This window comes from Dendrobium catenatum, unplaced genomic scaffold (genome assembly GCF_001605985.2).
Source record: "Dendrobium catenatum unplaced genomic scaffold, ASM160598v2 fragScaff_scaffold_2, whole genome shotgun sequence".
NCBI lineage: Eukaryota > Viridiplantae > Streptophyta > Magnoliopsida > Asparagales > Orchidaceae > Dendrobium > Dendrobium catenatum.
In genome coordinates this window covers 28636-54028 of record NW_021318464.1, presented here as the reverse complement: position 1 = coordinate 54028, position 25393 = coordinate 28636, and the positions used below count along the sequence as shown (strand labels likewise).

At 36.1% G+C, this 25393-nt stretch overlaps 1 protein-coding gene across 1 annotated transcript; it reads left to right on the top strand.

The window, feature by feature from the left end:
- Nucleotides 1-1391: 1391 nt before the first annotated feature.
- Nucleotides 1392-24260, top strand: LOC110093582 (pentatricopeptide repeat-containing protein At1g62350-like). The gene is made up of 3 exons (XM_020818515.2): nucleotides 1392-1858; nucleotides 11211-11597; nucleotides 23575-24260. The coding sequence occupies exons 1-3, from the start codon at nucleotides 1487-1489 to the stop codon at nucleotides 23602-23604; spliced, it is 789 nt and encodes a 262-aa protein (XP_020674174.1). The 5' UTR covers nucleotides 1392-1486; the 3' UTR covers nucleotides 23605-24260.
- Nucleotides 24261-25393: the final 1133 nt, after the last annotated feature.

Here is a 25393-nt window from a genome sequence, read left to right as displayed (position 1 = left end):
AGTCAACTACAATTTACATTTTAATTTATGTAGATGATATTCTTCTTACCGGAAGTGATGAATCAGTCATAAAACATCTATTATCTGCCTTATCTATTCGATTTAATATGAAAAATCTGGGTCAGATTTCATATTTTCTTGTTATGCAAGTTGAACTAATTACAGATGGTCTCCACATATCACAATCCAATTATGCCTTTGAGTTATTAAATCGGGCGGGTATGACTGATTGCAAACTATTAGCATCTCCAGCTCCGACCAAATTTTCTATTGCTTCTTATTCAGCTCTCTCGCCTGATCAAGCACAACTGTTTCGTCATCTTGTGGGCTCATTGCAGTATCTAACAATTACGAGACCTGACATTGCTTTCACAGTGAATAAACTCTATTAGCACATGCATCAGCCGCTCGAAATTGATTTTAAACTTCTCAAACGCCTTCTTCGATATGTTAAAGGTACAATTCAGTTTTGCTTACCAATTCTTCCTGGTTCGCTTCAGCTCTCTGCCTATTCCGACTCTGACTGGGCAGGTGATCCAAGTGATCGAAAGTCAACTACATGATATTGTGCTTTCCTAGGTAATACATTGATTTCTTGGCAAGTTAAAAAGCAGAAAACTGTCACCCGATCATCGACTGAGGCTGAGTACCGTGCCCTCGCTACTGCTACGACTGATATTGTCTGGCTTCGGAGACTCCTACAGGAATTTCAACTTAATGTTACTCAACCCACTACATTATTTTGTGACAGCATCTCAGCTATGGCTCTTGCACATAATCCTGTTTTCCATGCATGACCGAAACATATTGAAATTGATGCTCATTTTGTTCGTGAATGTATCAAAGATAACACGCTTCAGATCTCGCATATTCATACTGTGGATCAGCTAGCATATTTTTTTACAAAGCCTCTGTCTATCCCTCGTTTTCTTCTTCTCTGATCCATGCTCACCATTTTAGAAGCACTTGTTAGCTTGCGGGGGGCTAATGAGAAGAAGTAAAATACATGTGTTAATATGATTATCTTCTGCCACCACATGTGCTCTCAGTCTGTACTAGAACGCTTTGCAGAAAGTTATCCCATCCTGACCGTTCCTCACTAACGGTTCAATCCTGACCCTTAATGTCTTTGTTTGCTTTTCATACTCGTTTGATATATGTATGCTAAGCTACAGTGAATAGAAGGCAGAGAAAGAATTACCACTGCATTTGTTCTTCCTGTACTATTTTCCTTTGTTCGGTGTTTCCACAGATATCAGGATACTGCATTTCTGCATAGCTGAGATTTATTTCGGGAGGAATCACAATAGATAATTATATAAGTAATGGAGAGAGAGAGAGAGAATATTTTAAAGTAATATAAATAAATATAAAAAAGTTAAGTATTAGAAACATCCCTTAGAATTTATCCACGGATTTCTTGTAGCCAAAAACCAAGTTGCTAAAGAATAATCCATACCATTTACCTCGCCTGAAACCTTTTGCCATGGAAGCATTTCTGCTTGACCCTTCCACGCGATTCCGACATCCAATAACTGCTCTCCCAAAGTCTCCAACTCTACGAGCCGTTTACACAAACCCTAGTCCTTCCTTCCGCGTTGGAGTCCGCTGCGGCCTAAGAGATGGCCCGAGGAAGCCGCTGTGGAGGGGAAGAGTATTGTCGAAAGAGGCAATTCAAGCTGTTCAGGCGCTCAAGCTCGCTAAATCCTCGCCATCGGCATCCGCCAACGCTCGTACGGACGGAGATGATAAAATGACGGAGGTCTTTCGCGGGAAAATCGCGCGTCTTCTAAAAGCTGATCTGCTTGACGTGCTCAAGGAGCTCCAGCGCCAGAATGAGTGGGGAATCGCTCTTCAGGTCCTTGCTTTTTTTTTTTTTTTTTGACTCCCCTGGTCTTTGAACATGTTGGAAATTGTGGTAGAGTTTATGATTTTAGTTAAAGTGCTTTCTTAAAGTTACATTTTTAATCAAAATCACAGAAAATGATGTAAACAAAAGGAAAACAAAAAAAATACGGGCTCATTGATGGAGCATATAGATGGTGTCATGAAAGCCACGAATAGTATAGGTTGAGCATAGTAAAGGCTCCAATGTTTCACCAATCCAAATATTTTCATAACATTGATGACAAAAAAAGGAACAGAGTGTCTTGAAAGAAATACCCCAACATATACATCATCAACCCAAAAAATATAATTTGCATTCCTTTGATCAAGTGAGAGACATCAACTTGCAGTAGATAATAAAAATCTCCCACAACTATCAAAACGAATAAAGAAGTGATAATAGAGTAAACCGGTATATCCAGTATAAGGTCATCCATAAACCAGAAACATTTAAGTGATAACAGCAAGCGTAGGTAGCAGATTATTAAGGTGGTTACACTTGGCGATATATCAGCAGACATCAATAAAATAACTATAAGAATGAATCAGCATAGAGATGATAAACAGTCCTGCAAGAAGAAGAAAATCAGCCAACAAAACGCAACTAGCAGGGAGCCAAAACAACACCCTCTTACATATAGTAACACATAAAGGGAGAAAAAATTAAAAAAATATCATTACAACATATAAGCCCTCAAGAAAAGTTTTAAGTGACTTTTTAACAGAATGGCCTAAGTGGAGCATGAATTCTGCTGAAAATTCTGCCATTTATATCAACCCAAAGATAATGTGCTATAATATGAATAGAAAGTAAAATAAACCTAGAAGTAATGCTACAATTGAAATCCTTGGCATATTAAATGACTTGAATAAAGCTACCTCAAAAGAAAAGAATTTTCATCCGGCACACTGTTTAATATTATGGAATCAGTTAGGTTTTTAAAAGGATAAATATGTTAAAGATTTGATGTTGCTCTGACAAAAAAATGCAGTTTTGGCCCAAAGGAATTCCTCTTAAAATCAAAATGTCTTTAGTTTTGAACCCATTAATAAGGATTTTCCATGTAAACATAGCATATTTTATGACACAACATTTGAATCGAACCAATTTCCTCCAACTAGCCTCAGGTTCATTTAAAAAAAAAAAAATTGAGAGAAAGTAGCTTCAAAAGAAAAGGTTAGCTTTCCCGGCCATTTGCTAGGAGAGCTGCGAAGATTAATACTAATCTTAAGAATGTGATGTAAGCAACTTTGGTAGTTATTGTTAGAGGGCACAGATTGCTATTTTGAATAAACTAGCTGATTTTGGTAGCAGTGTCATAGTTGAAACATTCAATAACATTAGAATCAAATAACTCCATAAGAGATTTGCTTTAGAGCTAGGAGTCATAGAAGAAGGAAAAGTTGCTATTTTTAGTAACATTTAAGGTAATCCAAGATCTAATTTTGCTGCTAACCTTACAAATATATTTTCAGAAACAAGTAACATTTCTTGTAGGTTTATTCCAAATAGATTCATAATTACCAAAGAGCCAAGAAGTAAGAAATATTTTGTTATCATACAGCCACCAAATAAGTTTGCATTTGCCCATGAACTGAAGATTTTCAATGGATGGAATGATGAGACACCATACGCAATAGGTTTAGATGTATTGTCCAAAGCAATAATCCTCAACTCCCTATCTTCTCCACCATTATCTATGAATTTACTTATGTAACTAAAGGGTTTCATTCTAACACCTTTTGAGGGAGTATTTGACCCGAACAAACAAAAATGATATTTCTAGATAGAGTATCTAGTCAATTGAAACTTTCCAGCAAAAGAGATCAATCTTTATTTCCAACCACTCAGCCAATTGTTGGGCTTGCCCATAATTTTGGAGCATTCATTGACATTAAGTTTGTTGTTAGAAATAGTGATATCAAGGTAATTCCAATGGAGGTTCTTAGGCTGAAATCCAAGGATGTTGCAAATTTGATCTCTAGCATGTGTGTCCACCACTTTTCCAATGAAGAGACCACCATTTAAGCAATAGGCGTAGTAGCATTGTCCCAAGAAATAATCCTGAACTCCTTGTCTTCCCATTATTATTGGGAAATTGCTTATGCAACTAAAGATTTTCTTTCTAACACCTTTAAGGAGAGTTTTGGACCTAAAAAAGTAATAGAGCTAGCTCAAGATAAAGGATGTAATTAATTGGAATTGTCCAGCAAAAGAGAGCAATCTTTGTTTCCAACCATTCAACCATTTGTTGAGATTGTCCGTAGTTTTAGAGCAATCATTGGCATTAAATTTGGCGTTAGAAATAGTGATCCAAAGATAATCCCAAGGTAGGTTCTTGGGTTGAAATCCAAAGATGTTTCAAATTTGATCTCTAGCATTTGTGCCCACCACTTTGGAGAAGTGGATAGTTGACTTGATAATCTTCATATGAAGCCCAATAGAATATTTGAAGATGTCTAGTATGATAAGTAAACAATTCATAGTTTTGGGTTTAGCTTTGTGAACGACAAGCAGATGGTCAGTATATATAAGATGAGAAATAGAAGATCTCTTCTCTTTGTAAAGATCAGCATCTTAGAATATTTATTTATTAATCTAGAGAAACTATCCATAATGAGATTGAAGAGAAATTATGATAAAGGGCATCCTTGAATAGTCTGTTGTCCTTGTCCATTTGGGGAGAAAAAATAATCTCTTAGTTTAGATAGCAGAGAAGTACATATTTAAGGTACAAGCCATGACCCAATCAATGAGTTTTAGGGGAAACCCATATATATATATAAATGTTTAAAATTGCGTAATCGGGTATTGAGGCGTTTTTCGTTCGTGAGGCGAGGTGTAAGCCTCAAGGCGTTTTGAGGCGTAAGCCTCAAATTCATTTGCAAGGATGATATTATTTGCAATATCCCTATCCTGAATAAATGCAGATTGGACAGGGTGAATATGTTGGTGAAGGAGGGGTTTTAAGTTACCAACAAAAAGCTTGGCAATCACTTCATAAATAGTGTCATAGAGGAAGGTTGGTCTGTAATCATCTAAAGTTTTAGCATGAGACGTTTTAGGAATTAAAGTGACAGCAGAATAATTAACCCTCTTTGGTAAGGCAGTGGTTTCATAGAAGTAGAAAACTATCTTAATAAAAGAATTACCAGTAACTTCCCATGTATCTTTAAAGAATTTAGATAAAAATTTATTAGGCTTAGGTGATTTATCAGACCAATACCAAATGAGATAGTCTTGATCTCATCATCTGTGAAATCAGCAAGAATTTGATATTTGTCTTTCATAATATGAGCATTTTTGACAGGAATTTGATTGGAGTAATGAACCTTTTTGACATTGTCCTGATTGAGAAGTGAAGTAAAATGAAAGTAAAATGAGAAATAACAGCATTTGCAATATTATTTTGAGAGCAGGTTGACTGGCATTATAGCTAATTTCTTTGATTTGATTATTTTTAGATCGGCATTTAATATTTTGACACAGGAATTTTAAGTCATCTTCCCCTTTCTTGAGTCAAGAGCATTTGGATCTTTGTTTAATGCATCTATTGCACAAATGGTGGCATTAACAAGAGCTCTTTGATTTATGAGTGCATCATTGTGAAGAGAATGGCTCAAAGGTTGGCTCCCAAGATCCTGAAAATTTCTATTTTGCTCTTTCATAAGATTTGATATCACATTGGATATATAAGAGGAGTTCCAGTTTGCAGTTTTTAGCTTATTCTTAACATTATGCAATCTGCCATAAAAGGCAAAAAGTGGATCCCCAGAAACAGAAATATTCCAAGCTTCATGAGTGATATCTATAAAATTTGAACAATTACTTGAATAGCTTTTATACAAAAATCTTCCTCTAAGAGGTTGAGGATTTTCAAGAGATAATATAATTGGAGAGTGTTCAGAGGATAGAGGAGGCAAGGACCTTGTAATGAGATTAAGGGCCTAAGGGGTATTGATTTAACTATTGAATATTGCAGAATGCTCAATCAAGTAAGCATTGGATGGGTTTATTAAGCTGTTGATTAAACTAGAAATAAAACTAGCAATAAGAAAGACCTGTAATTGTGAGCTCCAAAAGACTAGATTTAAATATACAAGTTTATTATCAATGAGTTTTGCAAAGAAGAGGAGGGTTCCCACCCATTTTTTCAACTTTGTTGATACAATTAAAATCTCCCATAATAATCCAAGATTAAAATATGGTTGTACAAATCTCTAAATGGCATCCTAAGGAATCTTCCTCTCATTAGAACCATTTTCAGCATATATAGAAGTAAGTAGAAATTTGGATGATTGGAAATATTTGAGCATGCCATGTATGAATTGGGAATGAGTAATCAGAGTGGTGAAAGAGATAGAAGAAACATCCCATTTACGCCATAGGCAACCATTTCCAAGTAACTAAAAATTATTGCAACTTCTCTCTCTCTCTCTCTCTCTCTCTCCCCCCCCCAAAAAAAAAAAAAATAACACTTGAATTTCCTACAAGAGAAAGGTTGCTCCAAAGCTGAAGCATTCAACTTGCTTTCCATCAAACAAATGCTTTGCATTACAATTTTTGACAATTTTATTGTGATTTTTCCATCACCATTATTCCATGAAATAATGTTTGGGAAAAATATAAGGTAATTATTGTTTAGTATCTTCTTTACTCCTAGTCTTTCTTTGCTTTAACGTTAGAGGGAATTGCATTTTGTGCTTGCTATAGAATATCTGAGGTGGAGACAAAGGGCTTTGACCATATTATTATTAGGTTGGCCAGAGGTGGTCAACATATGAGGGTTTGCACCATAATGTTGAGGAGGAAGAGTTGATTTGGATGGAGAGGTTGCAACCTTAGTGGATGGTTCAAAAACATAATAGTTTTGGTGTGTTGAGGTAGTATTATGGAATTGATGTAGGCAAGGGGGGGGGGGGGGGGGGTCTCAAATCAAACATAAATTTGGTGGACTTTGGGCTGCTGGTTGCTTCTCGGTTTGGTCCTTGGCTGCTTTGATTTTGAGCTGATTTCTGGGAACTAAGTGATTCTAGCTCATAAATGTTGAGTTGTGACTTCAGCTCATTATATTGGTTAGTTCTCCTACTTTTTAGTTCATTATGAGGAGTGAATGTGGTTCTTTACTCCCTTCTCTTGTGGCTCTTAGGTTTCTTCCCTTGGCTATCTTGTTTCTTCCCCTTCTTGTGTCTCTTCGGTTCCTTCTTTGTGCTGTTCCTGTGAAACCTGCTGGGTGTTTGTGTGGGCTCTTTGGTTTCTCCCCCTGGCTGCTTTCCTGTGGCCTCTCCTTTCCGTTTTCTATGTTGGCTCTTTGGGTCCCTCCCTGGTTTTGTTTCCCGTGGCTTTCCTTCCTGTTTCCTGTGCAGATTTTGGGAGTTGTTTGTGGTGTCTTTTGGCCCTTCTTCTTCCCCTTACCTGATTGGTTTTAATGAAGTTTTATGTTGTTGTTTGGCTCCCCTTTCTCTCCTATAAATATGAAGTGTTTGTCTTGAGGAGAGTTTTTTTAGAGTGGATAATATGATGTTATTTTTAAGAGCCTAAACCTGCGGGTTTCGTCGTGGAAAAGCTCGAGAGCTTGTTCCACCTCCTCTTCTTCTTCTACTTTTTGGGAAGGCTTGCGAGCTTCTCCTATCTTCATCTTGGACTTTTAATCCCATTCTTCTTCCCGCAACTATCCACCTCATCATTATCTTTCTTCTCGACAATTGTCACAGCTTCTTTAGGTGTTGTTTATGTGTTGTTTGTAAGTCAAAGTTTGTAAGAGTCTTTTATTATAAAAAGTTGTAATTTGTCTAATTTGTCTATTTTGGGGCAATTTATGTAATTTCTATTTCCATGGAAGATTTAGCTCTTGCTTGCAAAAATTTGGGGCTCTTCCCAAATTTTTGCTTGCATCAATTTGGTATCAGAGCCTAGGTGTGTGTTTTCCTAGGTTGTTTCGTGTCTTTTTTATGTGTTTAGAAAAAATGGAAAATCACAAAAAAATTGATTCAGTCGTGGAAGAAAATCATCCAGTCGATCCTACATTCGAAAGTTCGATGGACAGATGGATTTCGACGGAAGGAAGTTCGACAGATCCACTGCAGAATGAGCTATACAAACTTCAGTCGTGATTGCATATGAGTACGAAAAATTATTTGAAGAAAAGGAAGCGTTTGCAAGAACAATTCAAGCGAGAACGAGATGAGGTCTTGAAAAGGTATGCGGCAAAAATTCAAGAGCTTGAGGTGCCTTCTTTGCCTCCTCGGGAAAAATTTAAAGCTTCCTCATCGGGAGATGAGCTTTTTCAAGTGGGAGAGAATTGATGTAGGCAAAGGGGGGTCAAATCAAAACATAAATTTGGTGGACTTTGGGCTGCTGGTTGCCTCTCGGTTTGGTCCTTGGCTTCTTTGGTTTTGAGCCGATTTTTGGGAACTAAGTGGTTCTTGCTCATAAATGTTAAGCTGTGACTTTAGCTCATTATATTGGTTAGTTCTCCTACTTTTTAGCTCATTATGAGGAGTGAATGTGGTTCTTTAATCCCCTCTCTTGTGTCTCTTGTGGCCCTTATGTTTCTTCCCTTGGCTATCTTGTTTCTTCCCCTTCTTGTGTCTCTTCGGTTCCTTCTTTGTGCTGTTCGCGTGAAACCTGCTAGGTGCTTGTGTGGACTCTTCGGTTTCTCCCCTTGGCTGCTTTCCCGTGGCCTCTCCTTTCCATTTTTTGTGTTGGCTCTTCGGTTCCCTCCCTGACTGTGTTTCCCATGGCTTTCCTTCATGTTTCCTGTGTAGATTTTGAGATTTGTTTGTTGTGTCTTTTGGCCCTTCTTCTTCCCTTTACCTGATTGGTTTTAATGAAGTTTTAAGTGGTTGTTTGGCTCCCCTTTCTCTCCTATAAATATGAAGTGTTTGTCTTGAGGAGAGTTTTTTTAGAGTGGATCATATGATGTTATTTTTGGGAGCCTAAACCTGCAGGTTTCGTCGTGGAAAAGCTTAAGAGCTTGTTCCACCTCCTCTTCTTCTACTACTTCATGGGAAGGCTTGCAAGCTTCTCCTATCTTCGTCTCGGACTTCTAATCTCATTCTTCTTTCTGCAAGTATTCACCCTATCAATATCTTTCTTCTCGACGATTGGCACAGCTTCTTTAGGTGTTGTTTATGTGTCGTTTGTAAGTCAAAGTTTATAAGTCTTTTATTATAAAAAGTTGTAATTTTTCTAATTTGTCTATTTTTGTGCAATTTATATAATTTCTATTTCCTAGGAAGCTTTAGCTCTTGCTTGCAAAAATTTGGGGCTCTTCCCAAATATTTGCTTGCATCACAATAGAGTGGAAGATAGATCATTTGAAATATTTCCAAAGCCAAGAGAATTAGGTGAATTAGATGATTCAAGGATACAAGCATTTGTTGGGAGCATGTTTAGGCTTGGAGCTAAGGGAGAGTTGAGCATTTTGTTGTTTGAGGTATGTTGAGGAATGGGTGCTCTACAATGATTGTGATTGTAGCCTTTTGTAGTTTTTGTGATTTGTGGAGGTTCTTTTGAATTTTTCTTATAGCAAGAGGCTACAGTCTATCTTTGAGTGAGAGAAATTAAAAAGGAAAAATTATCTTTAAGCGAGAGACGATCAAATGTACCTTTTAGCTTCTAAATTTTACTCACAATGGATAGGAGATTACTATAGAAAGGTTGACAGCCGTTGCCATATCCCACTAAGGCAAGAATCCAAGGTTTAGCTCCTTCCTTGACCATCAGAGAAGGATACTTTTTCTTCAAGCATATTTATGTAGTTGAGGTAGAAGCACTAGGAATATTAGTTGTTAAGCAACCCCTTCTAGTTAAGGATTTGTGGCGGAGTGTGGCCATGCACCTAAGATGGAAAAAGCAGCTGAATGGAGGGTGGAAAATTGGTTTTGGCCATAGAGAAAATTCCTTCGACAGAGTCGGAGTAGAAGAGGCTGGATTAGTCAAGGAAATGATGGGAGAGTGCTAGAGGAGAGGTGGGGTTCTGGCGAGAAGAAACCCTACCACCATAGCTATAATGGAGAAACCCTAGCTAAGCACAATTCCTTGAGACGAGAGTTTACTTGACAAAGTGCTTCATTCTTTGAATTACTCTCTCCCCCCCCTCTCTCTCTCTCTACCTTCATGTCTTTTAATGCATTGATATAGGGATGCTGATTCCGATTTCCATCTATAATATTTTTTGTATCTGTTCATATCAAAAGTGGTTGGTCATGTAATAGTGTTTTATTTCCCATTCATTCTGCTAATGTCAAGATTGTTGATCATGGGTGTTAAACCAAGTATTTCATCGTAAAATGATTCTTAATGACACTGCAAGTACAGTGGTAGCTTTCTTCTTCCCAATTCGGAATTGTGTTGAATGAATCTATTCATCTAGCAGTTTGGCATAATACATTGGCTAGCACTTGTTTAACAGTTTTTTTTAAGTGTGTGGCAATATATATGTAGATTTTCATGAACCTTAAAATGATGGTTCCTCGTGCCTATGACAAAGATGCATGACCTTCAAATCAATGCTTAGACATTGAATTTCCTTCTCATATTCTACATTTCAGACTGCTATTGCATGTGATGCTGTAGTAATGCTATATTTTTGTGTAAAAGTTTAAAATTTCTATACGATGAGATTGGGGAACCTCTAAATGTCTTTGATGCCAGCTTCTCAGCTTCTGAGCAATTCTTCGTATCCTTGAAATTTTGTTCCTACGTTTCTTGGGCAAAAGATGCTTCCTGTGAAAATAAATTTTATATGTTAAATTTCCCCTCACATCATACAGAATTTTTTTCTTGAGTGAATACTTAGTATTATCAATTTCTCAATGCCTTATTCCTTGGCAAATTTGGTGCATTTGATGCGCCGCCACATGCACTGTTCAGTTCATTTGGATATTTTTTCTTTATTTCGTGCTGGCGATCAATAATTATAAAAATGGGTATTCTGTCATATAACTTTAGTAACAATGTGAAATTATTTCAAAACCAATCACTTAAACATTATGTAATTTAGAATCTAATAATGCAGTAATGTCTTACAGCGACATCGAAATTAATATGTGAATACCATTGAAAGCTAATAAAAATGTCAATCATTTTGAATTTTGAGTAAGGTGCTAAAACTTGTACTCTATAAGTAGAACAAAGATGGACATACTTTTCTCTGACAAAGTTAGCAGATGACTATGTTCTAGCTATTGGATTTGTCCCATAAATTTGTTATCTATAAAGTTGAGGATTTTAGATATTGTTTTGAATTTGATGTCTGATCCACTGTCTGTTATATCGCCTATTTACTTCCGCTCTAACTGCAACATAAATATTTCAGGTCTTTACTTTCATTAAAAAGGAGGTTTGGTACAAACCAGATTTATCTCTCTATAGTGATATGATTATGATGATGGGAAAAAATAAGTTGATTGAAAATGCTGAAAATCTTTTCGTAGAAATAGAGAAAGAGGGTGTTCACCCTGATACTAGAGCCTTTACTGAAATTATTGGAGCCTTCCTGCAAGTTGGCAATGTGGACAAGGCTATGCATATGTACAACTTGATGAAGAATTCTGGTTGCAATCCAGATAAGTTGACTTTCACCATATTAGTTAGAAACTTGGAGAAGGCAGGAGAGGAAGACCTTGCAATTTCTGTAAGGAGGGACTGTAAACAGTATATAGATTCCCCCGAGAAGTTCCTACAAGAGTTGGACAAGGAATATGTGAGTAATTTCCTAATTATAAGATAAAAATTATTTGCATTTGTGTGCTCTGCTTTTGTTCCTTTTTTTTGCTCTATTTTGATGGCATATAATTCATATAGCCCATTTGCAAATTTATGCAATGGATGAAATCTCAGAATAGGATTTGAAATTCTGCACTTCTAAGACCAGTTAAAACTGTACATGTTTTATTTTTATTTAAACCCAAAAATACGATTAACACCAAAAGATAATTTAATTGTCCCTCAAATCAAAGAAATTCAGCAAAAAATTTAGAACCACCTAAAACTACACACAACACAAGATTCACACCTCATAAGAAACCTAGCCGTAAAGATTTGACTAAAATCAAAGCAAGCTTGCGAACTAATTATAAATAATGTAGAAGAACGAGATATGATAGCACCAAGTAGAAAACCAGGCCTCTTACGATAGTCCTTGAAAATTGGTACTTTGTCTTGCCCCACACTCGGATTTTTCAACATCCAACAAGCACACCCAAAGTTGAACATAATATAAATTTTTTATCAGGCCAAAAATTTTTAATATATGCCCCGTAATTTATTAATTATAACTTAAAAAACCCCTAGAGCCAATAACCTACGAAATTTCCTCAAATTTAACATTGCATTAGGTTATGTAGATATATACAAGTGTAGAAATCTGTATAAATATGGAGATACCAAAAATCATTGACAGGGAATCAGTAGAACAACACAGCTGAATCAGACTAACAAATCAGAGCTAGTGATCAAGCGAAGTCGAGAACAAAGATCAGCGCATTTAAATAGATCCCACGAATCATCAAAATCTAGAACTTCCAAATTAAAAATTGAACTTGGGAACTCTTAACCTTTAATTGAACTAGGGAAAATTTAGTAGATTATTAAACAATGGAACCGAACTGACCTTACTGAATTAGGGAATCAGACTATTAGAGAATCTTGTTCTCATATGCATCTCATCATTAGATATGTTCCATGTAAATTGAAATTAAAAAGTAAAACAGAAACTGCAAAATAAAATATGGAAAAGAAATAGTATAAATGCGTTGACATTCCAGCAAGGATGTTGAAACCATTTACTGATCAATAGGATAAATTTTGATAGATCTCTAGTGGAGTCTTGTTAAAATGAATATGGAAACTAATTCCTGTATTCTTTTTGTAAATATCGCATAAAGAGTAATTTGACAATGCATGATTTTACTTTGGAAACCTGTGATTAGTTTGTTCTTTCAGTTAAGACTCTGATTTGCTGAGGTTGGTTCTATGGGGATTGGGTCATGATTTACGGGCTAAACATTTTATTTAATCACACATTACAAACTTTTGTGTGTACAAACCCAACGTTAAGATAGCAAGTCCAACACTTCGCTGTATTTGGTGCTAGCTAGGGATGCAAACAAACTGAGCCAAGCCGAGTAGGTTCTTGTTCATATTTGACTTCATTTTATCTGCTTGTTCATACTCGTTTGATCTCGATTCGAGCTTTATTATTTGTGTTTAAGCATTGCTTGTTTAAATTGATAGATCTTCATGTTTGGTTTGTGTTTGGTTCATGTTCAATTTTTTTTGCTTATTGAGCTTTAAACAAACGAGTTTTATTAAGCTATTAATGAGCTCTACTTCTAGATGTTCATTAGCTTAACAAAAGAGTTTTATTGAGCCTACTAATAAACAATTACCTCAAACTTGTTCGCGAACATATCTAGTAATTGTTTTCGAACTACCAAATGAGCTCATTCATGAGCATATCTAGCAAGTGTTTTTGAGCTACCAAACGTGTCTATTCGCAAACATAACTTGTGAGGGTTTTCAAACTATCAAACAAACTGGTACAGACGAACATATTTAGTGAGTTTTTTTTTAGTTACAAAATGAGCTTGTTCACAAACAAAAGTTATAATTCTTTTTATAAGAAGCTTGTTCATGAACATTTTAAACTGGCAGTCTAGCAAACATAAACAAATATCTCTTGTTCACGAACAAATTCATTCTATTGAAAGAATATAGCATAAAAAAATAAACTTATTTTATAAAATAAAAATCACTTAATATTACTTTTTATTATCCTGCCAAAATGATTAAAATCCATTCAATAGATTGAATCATAAACGCTTTTCTGATAAAATTATATTTTAGCTCATATGCAGCTGCTCTTTCATGAAATTTAGCCGCCATAACCACCTCTGGCCCCGCTCCTTCCTCTTCCTCATATGCAGCTGCTATACAATATATGAAGGCTTCTACAATTCATTTCTATTCTGCAATTTAACCACATCTACATCTAATAAACTTATCCTTGTAATGATAACAATGTAAATATTAATCTTATCACACTCATAATCCATTCCTCAATTCAACTTTTATGATATGAAAGATTATAACAGAGTATTTGATGTTAAGTAATATACAGCAACAAACGTCTTTTCAATCTATGAAGCTCGTATAATCTTAAGAGGAGTTTTTACACACAATATTATACTCCCATGCACAAGTAATCTGTTACGGAAAAAAATGTCTTAATAAAACTTTAAGCAACTTCTGAATAGCATATATGTGTATGACAAATCATAATTTTCCTAATAAGAGACTTTCAATTTGTCTAATATGTTATAGAACATCTACCTGAAATTGCAACACTAAAACTTACCTCATCACATTTTTTAAAAGCAAGTATTAAGCATGCTAATAATTGAGGTATGTGAAGGATTTTTTAATGACAATAAATTATAGAATAAAAATGAAAGCAACAATAAGCATGCTAATACTAGAAGTTCAGACAAACCTTGATTAGCTTTTCAAGAAGAGATAAAGCACGTTGATATTCTCCTAATTCTACCAAATTAACTGCTGCTCTCTGCAGGACTATAAAAAGAAAATTGAAGTAAAAGAATGCAATGAAAAAAGTTGGTACATTTCTCCTGTTTCTCTTAGGAAGTACATGTTGCTTATGTTCATCATTCCAAAATAACCATGTCAACATCATAATCATATAAATTCTCGTCTCAGAAACATTATAAAACCAAAACAAACATTTAGCAAATACAATTCCACATTAACATCAAAAATAGTCATTGATCATATGTGAAGATTTACTTCAAAGTTCAAGCCAATGACATCCCTGTTCTGCAAAATGTAATACAATAAATGAGTAATTAGCAATTGTAATGAAAATTTTGGCCAATTAGCAATTTAAAATAATAAGCATACCTTAGTTTTTCTTTTTATACAATATAAATTACGATATCAATCACTTCTACAAATACGATTTTGCCCTGTATTTGTTCCTATAGAGGATCTGTATTAATCTATCACTCTTCCACCTGCATTAAAAGTAGATTCTGAAGCAACAGTTGTAACTGGAATAGAAAGTATGCCACTAGCCATCCTTGATAGAATAAGGTATTTTAAGCGGTTAGCCTTCCACCATTCTAAGCAATCAAATTGCACTATTGAATTATCTTCCTCAATAAAAACTCCATCATGTAGGTACACATCGAACTCAAATTTTACTGTGATAGTGTTATCTGTTTTGATGTAAGTTTCTTATTTTTTCTCTCCATAAATAGGGTTGCCTCTAACAGAAGACAAACTTGTACGATGACTATTCATTTCAACTTCAATTGGAACCTTCTCAGCATATGTAATTTTATAATCTTCTACATAATCATTATAAAATTCATACAAACTCGCTCGTACATCGATGATATCCATTTATGCTCCATCTTTAGTATAAATAAAGTTTAAAGCAAATGTTATCATCTTCATTTTATTTCTTGGGTCCAAAATTGCATCTAATGAGATTAGAAGATTATAATTACCCCAATATTTATCAAACTTCTATTTTATTTTCATAGACATGTATCTAATGTGTGCATTTCCACTTAGGCAATTATTATCTAACATATCCTTTATTCCCCAAAGTTCATACATGAATATGTTAGATATAAAAAGAAAAAAAAAATAGGTAATGACTTCTCAAACTAGATTAATATATAAGGATTATTAAACTTGAATTCACATGGATATGTACCTGAAATCAAGTTAGTTGTTTGATTAAAAAATTAAATAAATGAACAAACATCCTCTAACTTCCTCCATTCCTCCTTAGTAGGGCGGGTAGTGTAGCTTGAATCCCTATCTTGAAATCTAGCTAGTGCAGTTGATAGTATCATGTAGGTAGTAGCATTCTATCTAGTTACACAATCTAGGATTAATTTCTTCTTGGGAAGGTGCAGTTGTTGTGAAATTTAACTTGAAATGAGAGTATGCACTGTTGAGAAGCTGTAACATACTTTACACTATCTGTAACATTGTCAATAATATGTTTTATCTCATGAATTCCAGCTTGTACCAACAAATTCAGAATATGTGCACAATAATGAGCATAAAATATTCAACTACCCAGAGAAAGCTTATTGTGAAACTCAAGCCACTTTGTTGATATTATAAGTTGCATTATCAATTGTTATGGTTGCAACTTTATTTTCAATCCTTCAATCCTTAAGTCATTTATAGAAGACATCATGAATATTAGTTGTCTTGTGAGGTGGAGGGACATTAACAAAGTTGAGCATTCTTTTCTAAGTTTCCAGAATATCAACAAAATGGCATGTCAAAACTATATGATGGATGCTTTGATCAAACTTTCATAAGTTCGTAGTTACACTAACTCTAATTACTGAATCTAATAAGTTCCTTAATCTTTTCTTTCCAATCTTAAAACTTGAAACTGTGGGCTCCAAAAATCCGGCCCCGGCCTCCCCGCCGCGCTTTTCTTTTATTTCGGCGAGGGGAGTTTTAACGAACTAAGTTCCGGGGTAAATTTTGGAAGAACGGTGGCCTCAAAAACCCCGCCCCCGCCCCCCCCGCCGCGCTTTTCTTTTATTTCGGCGAGGGGAGTTTTAACGAACTAAGTTCCGGGGTAAATTTTGGAAGACAGATGGGTTTGTAGATAAGACACTACCCAGAGATTTCGCCCTCATTTTGCGAGGACTTTATGATCTGAGTTCTGGTTTCCTATAGGCGCAAGCCCCTATAGTTAATTACCCCTCCCAATAACGAGAGAACTTTCGATTAAGGCTAGTCGTCAATCAGATACGTAGAGATACGTGTTATCTGGCATATAGTAGCAGCAATAGATTGGATTTGAAAATTTTTGGATATTTGGATGGAATTGATATTTAAAACAGAAATTGCACATCTTGCACTTAAGCGAATGGTAGGGAATGATGATGGATCCCGATCAAGATCCCATGCTTCTCGTCCGGCCATGTTGGTCCTGGTCTACTTAGTCAAGGAGGTAGTACAACCCAACCTGACAGAACGGATCCTTGGTCGGCAGCCATGAGTCTGCTTGTCCAAGGGACCTTGTAGACCGGGGTTGAAATGTTTGTCTAAGGGGACAAATTTCCAGAATCACCCTATTAACTGCAGGAGAACTTTGTGCCTTCGATAATCCTATTGATTCATATTCTAAGGATTTTGGATCCAATAAGGACGTATTTGGCTTATGGCATAACCGTTTATTTGTGGTGCATTTGACGGCAAACCAACTCGGTTCAGAGGGCCCGGTCAATAACCGTTTATCCTGCGGTGCCATTTTGGCCGGCAGACGCGCCGTCAGAGGATCGTTACCACTGTCCTATGGCAAGGAGATTGGTTTGAGAATGGGATCCTAGTGATGATTTTCGACTAGCATTGGCTCTTTTTGAGCTGAAGTAAACATTTGATTTGTCCACCTCGGTCAAACTGTTGCGGAGAATGGATGAATTTTGCTGTGAGTGATTGATGGTTTTGGATTTCGAATTTAAATATCTAATTTGGATCTTGTGGAATTTTTGGATTTTTGGGTGGAGCTTGTAGAGGACATTATAAAATGTTATTATTTGTGGAAAACCCTCCGGTTGAGATTAGCTGTTCAACACGGCCATCATCTGGGGTGTTTGGGGTCATTTCATTTGTTGATTGAATCTGCTGTCAACTCAGACAAGCTATTGATCTGAGGATCGGGTTTTCTCGTAGGTTTGTGTCTTTGTTCATGAAGTTTTTCTTTATTGAAAGCCTTGAGGCCGAATTAGATGTATATATAATATCCGGTCGACTTCTGACCGCAATTTAGTCGATGGTTCAAACCTTCTACTCCTATTATCGCACCTAAGGAGGATCGGGTTTCATAGGCTTATGACTTTTGTTTAGTGTTCTTTTGACTGTAGAGCTTGTATAGGAAGCCTAATTTGAATGTAATTAGAAACAAATACACGTGTGTCGTACAATCTTGTGTATTCGTTTAAAGGTGTGGCCTGTCGACTTTATTCGGTCGCTTGTATAGAAGGATCTAGTTTCGAAGTAAGAATTCAGCTTTCGACCGCGGTAGCATCCAAGGCTGATCACGTGTGTACCATATAACCGCCGCCGGGCGCCAAGCGGTGTACGATTATTTAACCCTTTGTGTACTCTTATGTTGTATACATACTACGGTGCACTTGTGTGGGGGACCTTGAAATAATTGTAGATGTGCACTATATACTATCATTTGAATTCACTTACACTTTTCATTTTGAGAATTAATACACGCCTTCGTCTGCTATACGAGTGGTCAGATGCCGGTGGCGTTCTAGTCTTGCATATTGACTCCCCCTTTCTCTTCATCGGGGAAGGATCTTTCTGAAATTTGGAGTCAATGACTACTGAATTTGGGGAGAACTCCTTTTAGGATCTTCAGTGTAGCAAACTTGTTATTTCCGATATTTGTGGGTACCAATCAGCTATTTTCTTCTTAAATATAGAACTAAGAAGAGACTTTTGGAACACAGGAATTTTTGGTTCTATTTGTCCAAACTTCCTTTCTGATTTTGCCAGGGGGTGTACCTTTTTGTACATCGAGTTCGCCCTGTACCCGAAACGCTTGAAGATCTTGATCATCGATGTCGTAGGTGATATCATACTTGTGCCACAGTGGTTCGTTGTGCCTACCCGAGGTCATGTTGTTATCACAAACTGGTTGTATTCATTTACGAGGACCGTTGCGTCCGCTACGACTTCCTAAAAGTAATTCATAGGAGAGTATTGCCTTGCATTTCCCCCACCTTTCACAAATCTCAGGTGATTGCGATTGCGCTTTTCTTGTAGGGGTAGATATTTGATTTGCTGGTCTCCAGTATTTGCCATCTCAATCAACAGGCATTTGTGAGGGATTGTCGTAGGAGTTCGTGCATCGAGGTCTTGTAATGTACTTTTGGTCACTATGACTGTATGAATTTTCTGTAATTTTGAACTCGCTTCGCAACATGATTCAAGCTTTTCTTTGTTTGTTTTGAGTCGAGTGCGAGTTCAACTGCTTTGGGTTTTTTTCGGATTCCGGATCTAGTCAAATCAAAGTCTTTTGTTTGATGTCTAGTCTTTTCAAGTCCTGCAGCCTTGTGATTCAATTGCATGCTCACATTTTTGTTCAAAGTCTTCTGGACGTCCTGTAATTCATTTTTCATGTTCAATTGATTTGAATTGGGCTTCAGTTTGATTTTATTTCATTTGAGTTTGAACTTTAGAATCATTTAGAATTTTGTTACTGATTTAGGTCCCCAAGTCTCTGTTCTTCGCTACGAGTCCTCTGCCATTTTAGTTCAAAGTTCTGTACATTTATGTTCAGTATAGGTCTTCTATATTATTGCCAGAAAGGTCTTCTTATTGTTCAATGTCCTTTGTACTTTCAGTAAAAATTTGGCAACTCCCCGGCATTCTCCTCGTTTGGGGGAAAAATAGGGGAGCTGGGTCTTCCAAGCACGCTACTGGCTGTATGGTAGGTGTCTGTAGCACGCGGCGTACAAATTTTTCCATCCACCAACTAGCAAGAGCGTGTATGGGGCCTCAGCAGTACCGTAACAGAACCCATAGCGTACCAGAACAGCAGTGACTCCACCACGCTAAACAAGAGCGTGTATGGGCTTACCACCCACTGTCGTTGCGTCGCACCGGGCTATCTCCTACCAGTGCTAACACAGCGCGTATAGGTGGTTTCTCCGTCCGCTGAAATGTGAAAATGGGATTTTGGAACCATCATACCTTGCGTAGGCAGTCGTCGGCGGTGTCGGTATCGAGGTCCGAGGACCGCCCCCACCACGCTCAAGAGCGTGTATAGGGCTTACCCGCTCGTCGTATGCTTCCGCAGCGGGCTCCTCCTCGTGCTACACAGAGCGCGTATAGGTGGTTCTCCGGTCCGCTGCAAGCGGAGAACGGGATTGGAGTAGAAATTTATACTTGAAACCGGCGATGGAGGCTCGTGGACCGAGGAAGAAGCAAGCATTTTTTTTTATTATTCATTTTAAATTATTTTAATTAATTATAACTAGTACTCTTTAAAAATAATTAATATAATTATAATAATTAATCTTAATTATAATAATTAAATTATGCTTAATTTTAATTAATAATAACTAATTAAAATTAAAATAATTAATTTTAATTAATTTTAATTAAAACTAATTATTATTTATAATAATTAAATATAATTAAAATATTTAATTATAATTAAAATATTTAATTATAATTAATTATTAATTATAATTAATCATTTTTAAAATAAATTAATTATAATTAAAAGAAATTAATTTTAATTAATAATAATAGATAATAATAATAATAAAAAAAAAAAATTTCTCTCCCTCCCCAATCTCTCGGTTCGGCGGATTACGGGATTTTGGCCGAGAAGCGAACCAAAGGGAGAAAGTTACCCACACTGCTGGCGAGCTCCCGTTGTACTTCCGATCAAAATGTTGCCTTCAATACGAGCGAGCTCCCTGTAATTGCTTCCGATCAAAAATGTCAAACTTCCGATCCGAAGGGATCGACGGAGCGGCGGAAGGAAGAAAGTTTCCTTTACACCGAGCGGGCTCTCGCGTTGCTTATGTCAAAATGTTGTAACTTCCGACCCGACTGGAGGGAAATGCCGAAGGAGCGAAGTCGGGTCAGCCACGAAAGACGTCGAAGGGGCGAAGCCGAGCGACCACAAGGAGCTTAAGCGAGCTCCGTTGTTGGTTCCGATCAAACTGTCGTAACTCCCGATCGCACAAGATGAACGCGTCGTCGAACGAGCGGGGCCAAGCAGCGACGAGAGGGAGAACTGGAGTGGAGCGAGCGATATCGAGAGAGAGAGATCGGGAGAGCAGGAGTCAAACGAGAGTGAGAGAGCCCGGGCTCTCTCATTTCTTCGGTTTTTTAACGAGGCAGAGGGGTCGTGCGAAGTCGTGGGAGAAAAGACGACAACGTGCGATTGCAGGGGGTTGGTGAGATTTGAAATTTTTTTTTTTGTTTTAGATACGGGTCAACAGAAACACAATCACTCTTCAATGTGTTCATAAATTTTTTTCATATTACGGGCTTGCATCTTTCATGGCGATATTGAACATTTCATGCTCCAGAAAATTAAATGGTAACTCATGCAGCATTATTATATGGGAAATCAACTCGCACATCCTAGTATGGTCATTTTTCCAATTAATGACATTAGTACTTTTTCTAGGTTCAAACTTGGTATTTGGCAAAGGTGGCTATAAACAGGGGCGAAACCAGCCCTAATTTTCAGGGGGGGCAAACTTATAAGACATATATGTCGGGTGTCCTAGGGGGCAGTGTCCCCTGGCGGGGTTCGACCTGTTGGGGGCAATTACCTAAAGACCATAGTATTTTAAAATTTTTAGGGGGGGCAATTGCCTGAAAACCCTTGTAATAAAGACTAAAAAAATGAATAAAAATGAGTAAATTACCTAAAAAACCATATAAAAAAAATTTTTGAGGGGGGGCAATTGCCCCCCCTGGAACTCATTGGGTTCCGCCCCTGGCTATAAAGAAATATTGAGTTGTCCTTTGGAGTCTACAACTTTTCTACCAGGGTAGTAAATAACATTGATATTGCATTGTTGTGCCACCTTTGCTTTTATTGATTTTAAGCTTACAATGATTGCATTGAACCTTCTCGGTTGCATTATTAAGTTTTACCACTGTAAATTTTTGTCAGCTGATGAGTTTTTTTTCCTCACCTTCTTTGCAAAAGGATTTTCTTGTTTATCATCTTCAATTATTATTGTCCGACTTAAAGATGACCCAACACTACGTTGGCTATCACACATTGTCAACTGTAGTGGAGAAGGTGTTGGCTCTATTGAATTAAGATGTTGTGCTGAATTTTGTGACATTACTTTAAAAATTCAAGGTTAGAGATGAAGGTTGAGTGATGAATGTAGCACCATAAAAAATTATAACATCTTGGCATATCTTTAATATAATAAAAAATATCACATGCCATCATTCAAATGAATTATCTAGTGAAACAAGTAATTTTACTTGGTGTTAAAAAACCATGTAAATAAAATAGAATAACTAAATATAATAATCTATTGCTTATCTGAATTATGCATAGAGAGATATGGTTATTTGTAAAGAAGCTTATAACATCTATAAGCTTAGTAAAATAGGGAAATGATTCTATAATTTGAAATATAAAGTTTTCTAAGTTGTCTATGACTTACAATGGAGCCACCTACCTCGCCTCTTCACCGTTGACTTTTTATAGATGCAAACATGCAGCTATTTGGTGGGTGGAAAAAGGTCAAGAAGCTAACACTTGCAATCTTTTGCAACTAAAGTTCTTAGCCTTTGATGTACTCCACATGGTGTGAATGTCTTGCATGGAAAAGGGACTAATTTCTATTTTTGAATCATCTCCTTTAGGTCAAAATAAAGTAGCTATTAGACCCTTAATTGAGCTAACTAAAATAATACAAGAAACACATTTCTAAAAGCATGGTGGCTCCTTAACATAGAAAAGGACAAGAAAACTCATTTAAAACCTCAGAAAAATGAAATATTTAGCTTAAACACATACCATAAGCAACAACAGTTGAGTCGGAGATTAGTCCTCATAATTTGGCAATCAGTTGTAGTAAAGAATTCGCACAAATGCATTTGAAAACAAGCTTAACTTACTATCATTTGAAACCTAATTGACTTTAAAAAATTTTCATCTAAATCTGTGATGACTTCGCCAGCAAAAGAATACAGCCTAGGGTAGCTGGATGACAGGAGAATGATGAGGGTTGAAGCCGTGTAATACAGAAAGAAGAGGAAAGAAATACGAGAGTTCCGGTTCGATCTTCGCCTCTTCAGTCTTGACTCTTAAGCAGAGTGGGGATGAAAGATCGGTGAAGTGTTGAAGCGGGAAGTTTCGACTGCCTGTAGCTTTTTTATCAATTATATAATTATATCATGTTATAAAATAAAAATGATTATAATTAAATTATTCATAATATCAATTTAATATATATATATATAATTAATTTTAAAATTTATTAATCAATAACTATTATATTATTAAATTATAAGAAATTTAATATTTATATTAGGTTGTTCATCATTTTTAAAAGATACTTAATTGACCTAAATAACAAATATTAATTTAGTTTTTTAACGAGCTTATTGATGAGCTCTGCATTGAATAACAATCAATCTTTAAACATTCTTTTTATCGAACTTCAAATCGAACTTGTTCATGAGCTTTAAACGATATTGTTCATGAACATAAATAAGTCGAACACATTGTTGTTCAAGTTTATTTATTTAATTTATTTAATGATTGAGAATTAAAAAAAAATATTCAAGTTTGTTTGATTACTTAATCAAACGATCACGAACGAGCGCTAATCAAACCGAGCCACAAGAAGCGCGTCAAACATTTGGTTCGTTTGCAGCTCTAGTGCTAGCCATATGTTGTCACTAATGTTGAAAGTTCAGCAATTGCTTTTTATAATAAAAAATTTCAAGATACATATTTAGATGGGTTTCTTAAACTACATCCCAATTCTTCCTTCCTTGCAGCATATGAACCTTCTAAAAATAAAAACTCTATTCTAAATATTGTACATTCTTCCTTGAATTGGTATGTAGCTTCAGTTACTAACATTTTCCCATTACTTCTACAGCCTAAAAGGAGGTCAATTAAGCTTGTGTGAGTGACCTTAGATATCTGTCATTCAAAGATATTGGAGAAATTGTCTTTGAATTCTGATTGATGGCTATAAAACTTGCTTGGAAAGGACCTTCTCCAATTCCTGTCAGTGAAGTGGTGGGGAGGGATATCACTTAATCATTTGGCTGGCTGTTCTCTGGTTCGCACGACAAGAATTCTGAAATTTGGGCAAGCAGAAGCTAAACCAGCAGCTTCACACTATCTTCTGTATATTAGATTGAAGAAATTATCAAATTAGGACATACATGTTAGAGATGCGAGCTGCGTATACAGTATCTTAGGCTTCATTTGGGACGGCTTTTTTATTGTTTCTTAAAGCGGTTTTCTAGTATAAAAATTTTATTGCTTCTTAATTTTTGTACTAAAAAGCCGTTTTAAGCTGTAAAAAAAACTGTCACAAATGAAGTCTTAAATATACATTGAACTTCCTTGCAGCCAAATTTGTTACTGCCAGGCTGGGGGCTTAGATGTAATTGCATGCATTTTCAGGATGACGAGTGAATCTGGTGGTTTACATGTAATCATTAGTTGATCTACTAATGCCTTTGATTCACTAACCTAATCACCCTCCCAATAAATGGTTATTTTTCATTTCTTTTTAAATGTTTGAACAAATACATTGGAAGTTTTTCAGTTGCATACTGGGTTCTTTTAGTAATTGTAATCATCCCAGGTTTCTTTTCCTTTCAAGACCTAACTCCGCCTTTGACAATCTTCTTCTAGCCAGGTGCCATTGAAGGTTCTCTTTGTAATTCATCAATAATTTCTGCTGTAGCCCAAAACAAACCAGGGTTTTCTCAGTAATGTTGTTAATCTTAGCTAATTAAGGGCAAGAGTAAAGCTTACAAGCAGGAAAATGATTGTTCTGATCTTTTGGTCATATGGCTCAATCTTACAAGAAAAGATCATACGAATTGCAGTGGAGAAAGGTTTATAATATATGTTTTGAGGATTTTGTTTTTGAGATGATCAGCAGGTGACAGTTCCAATGATATGTATAACAAATCCTTAGCAAATCCAAAGGCTTTCAACTACCTTCTGTGCATTTTCCCCAATGCAGCAATGGTAAAGGCAACATCGTACCCGAAGTGACGAACAGGGATATTGTAGTTGCTTTTTATGTAATTTGATCAGTTATATGTGAGCAGGCATTTTACCAAGAAATCAGAAAAGGGCTTGGATTTGTTTCTATTGTATTATGTTTATGGTTTCAAAAGATATTTTGGAGATATTTCCTGATCGGCCAACCATAAGTTCACAACCTCCATAGCTCCTGTAGGCTTGACCTTTACATCAGAAAGACCCAAGAGCTGCATTTAGAAGGTTGCCAATGTGGTTAAAGGATTCATCGGCAAAGATTCTTTCAACTCATCGTATCTAAGGTATCATCTTATCGACTTGCTTATGAATACTCGACATAAAAAAAGTTATCTCAAGGTCAAAAGTTTGGCCAAAAGAGAAGAATAACACTGAGCGTCCATTAGATCACGTCGTGTGTTATGAATAGTTAATGTTAGGTCTCATTTATTATTGTGTTCTTTTATCATTTTATGTGTAGTCTTTCCTTTAATATTTGAGTCTATATAAATAAATGGTGAAGATACACATTTAGAATTTTTTTAATCCTTTTGAAGCCCTATGGAGCTAGTGGAGCATTTTCCGCTGAGATTCTCTTAGCATTCTTCTTAAACTTTTAAATTCTTCTTCTTTCTTTTCATATTCATAATAAGCTCTCGAGTTCTTGTCTCTTGAGTTCACTTGCTAGTGGGATT

Bases quoted from the DNA above. Each gene is read 5' to 3' on its own strand.
- LOC110093582 (XM_020818515.2), top strand. From the start codon at position 1,487: ATGGAAGCATTTCTGCTTGACCCTTCCACGCGATTCCGACATCCAATA. The intron at 1,859-11,210 runs GTCCTTGCTTTT...TAAATATTTCAG, and splicing joins AGTGGGGAATCGCTCTTCAG to GTCTTTACTTTCATTAAAAA. The intron at 11,598-23,574 runs GTGAGTAATTTC...TTACTTCTACAG, and splicing joins AAGAGTTGGACAAGGAATAT to CCTAAAAGGAGGTCAATTAA.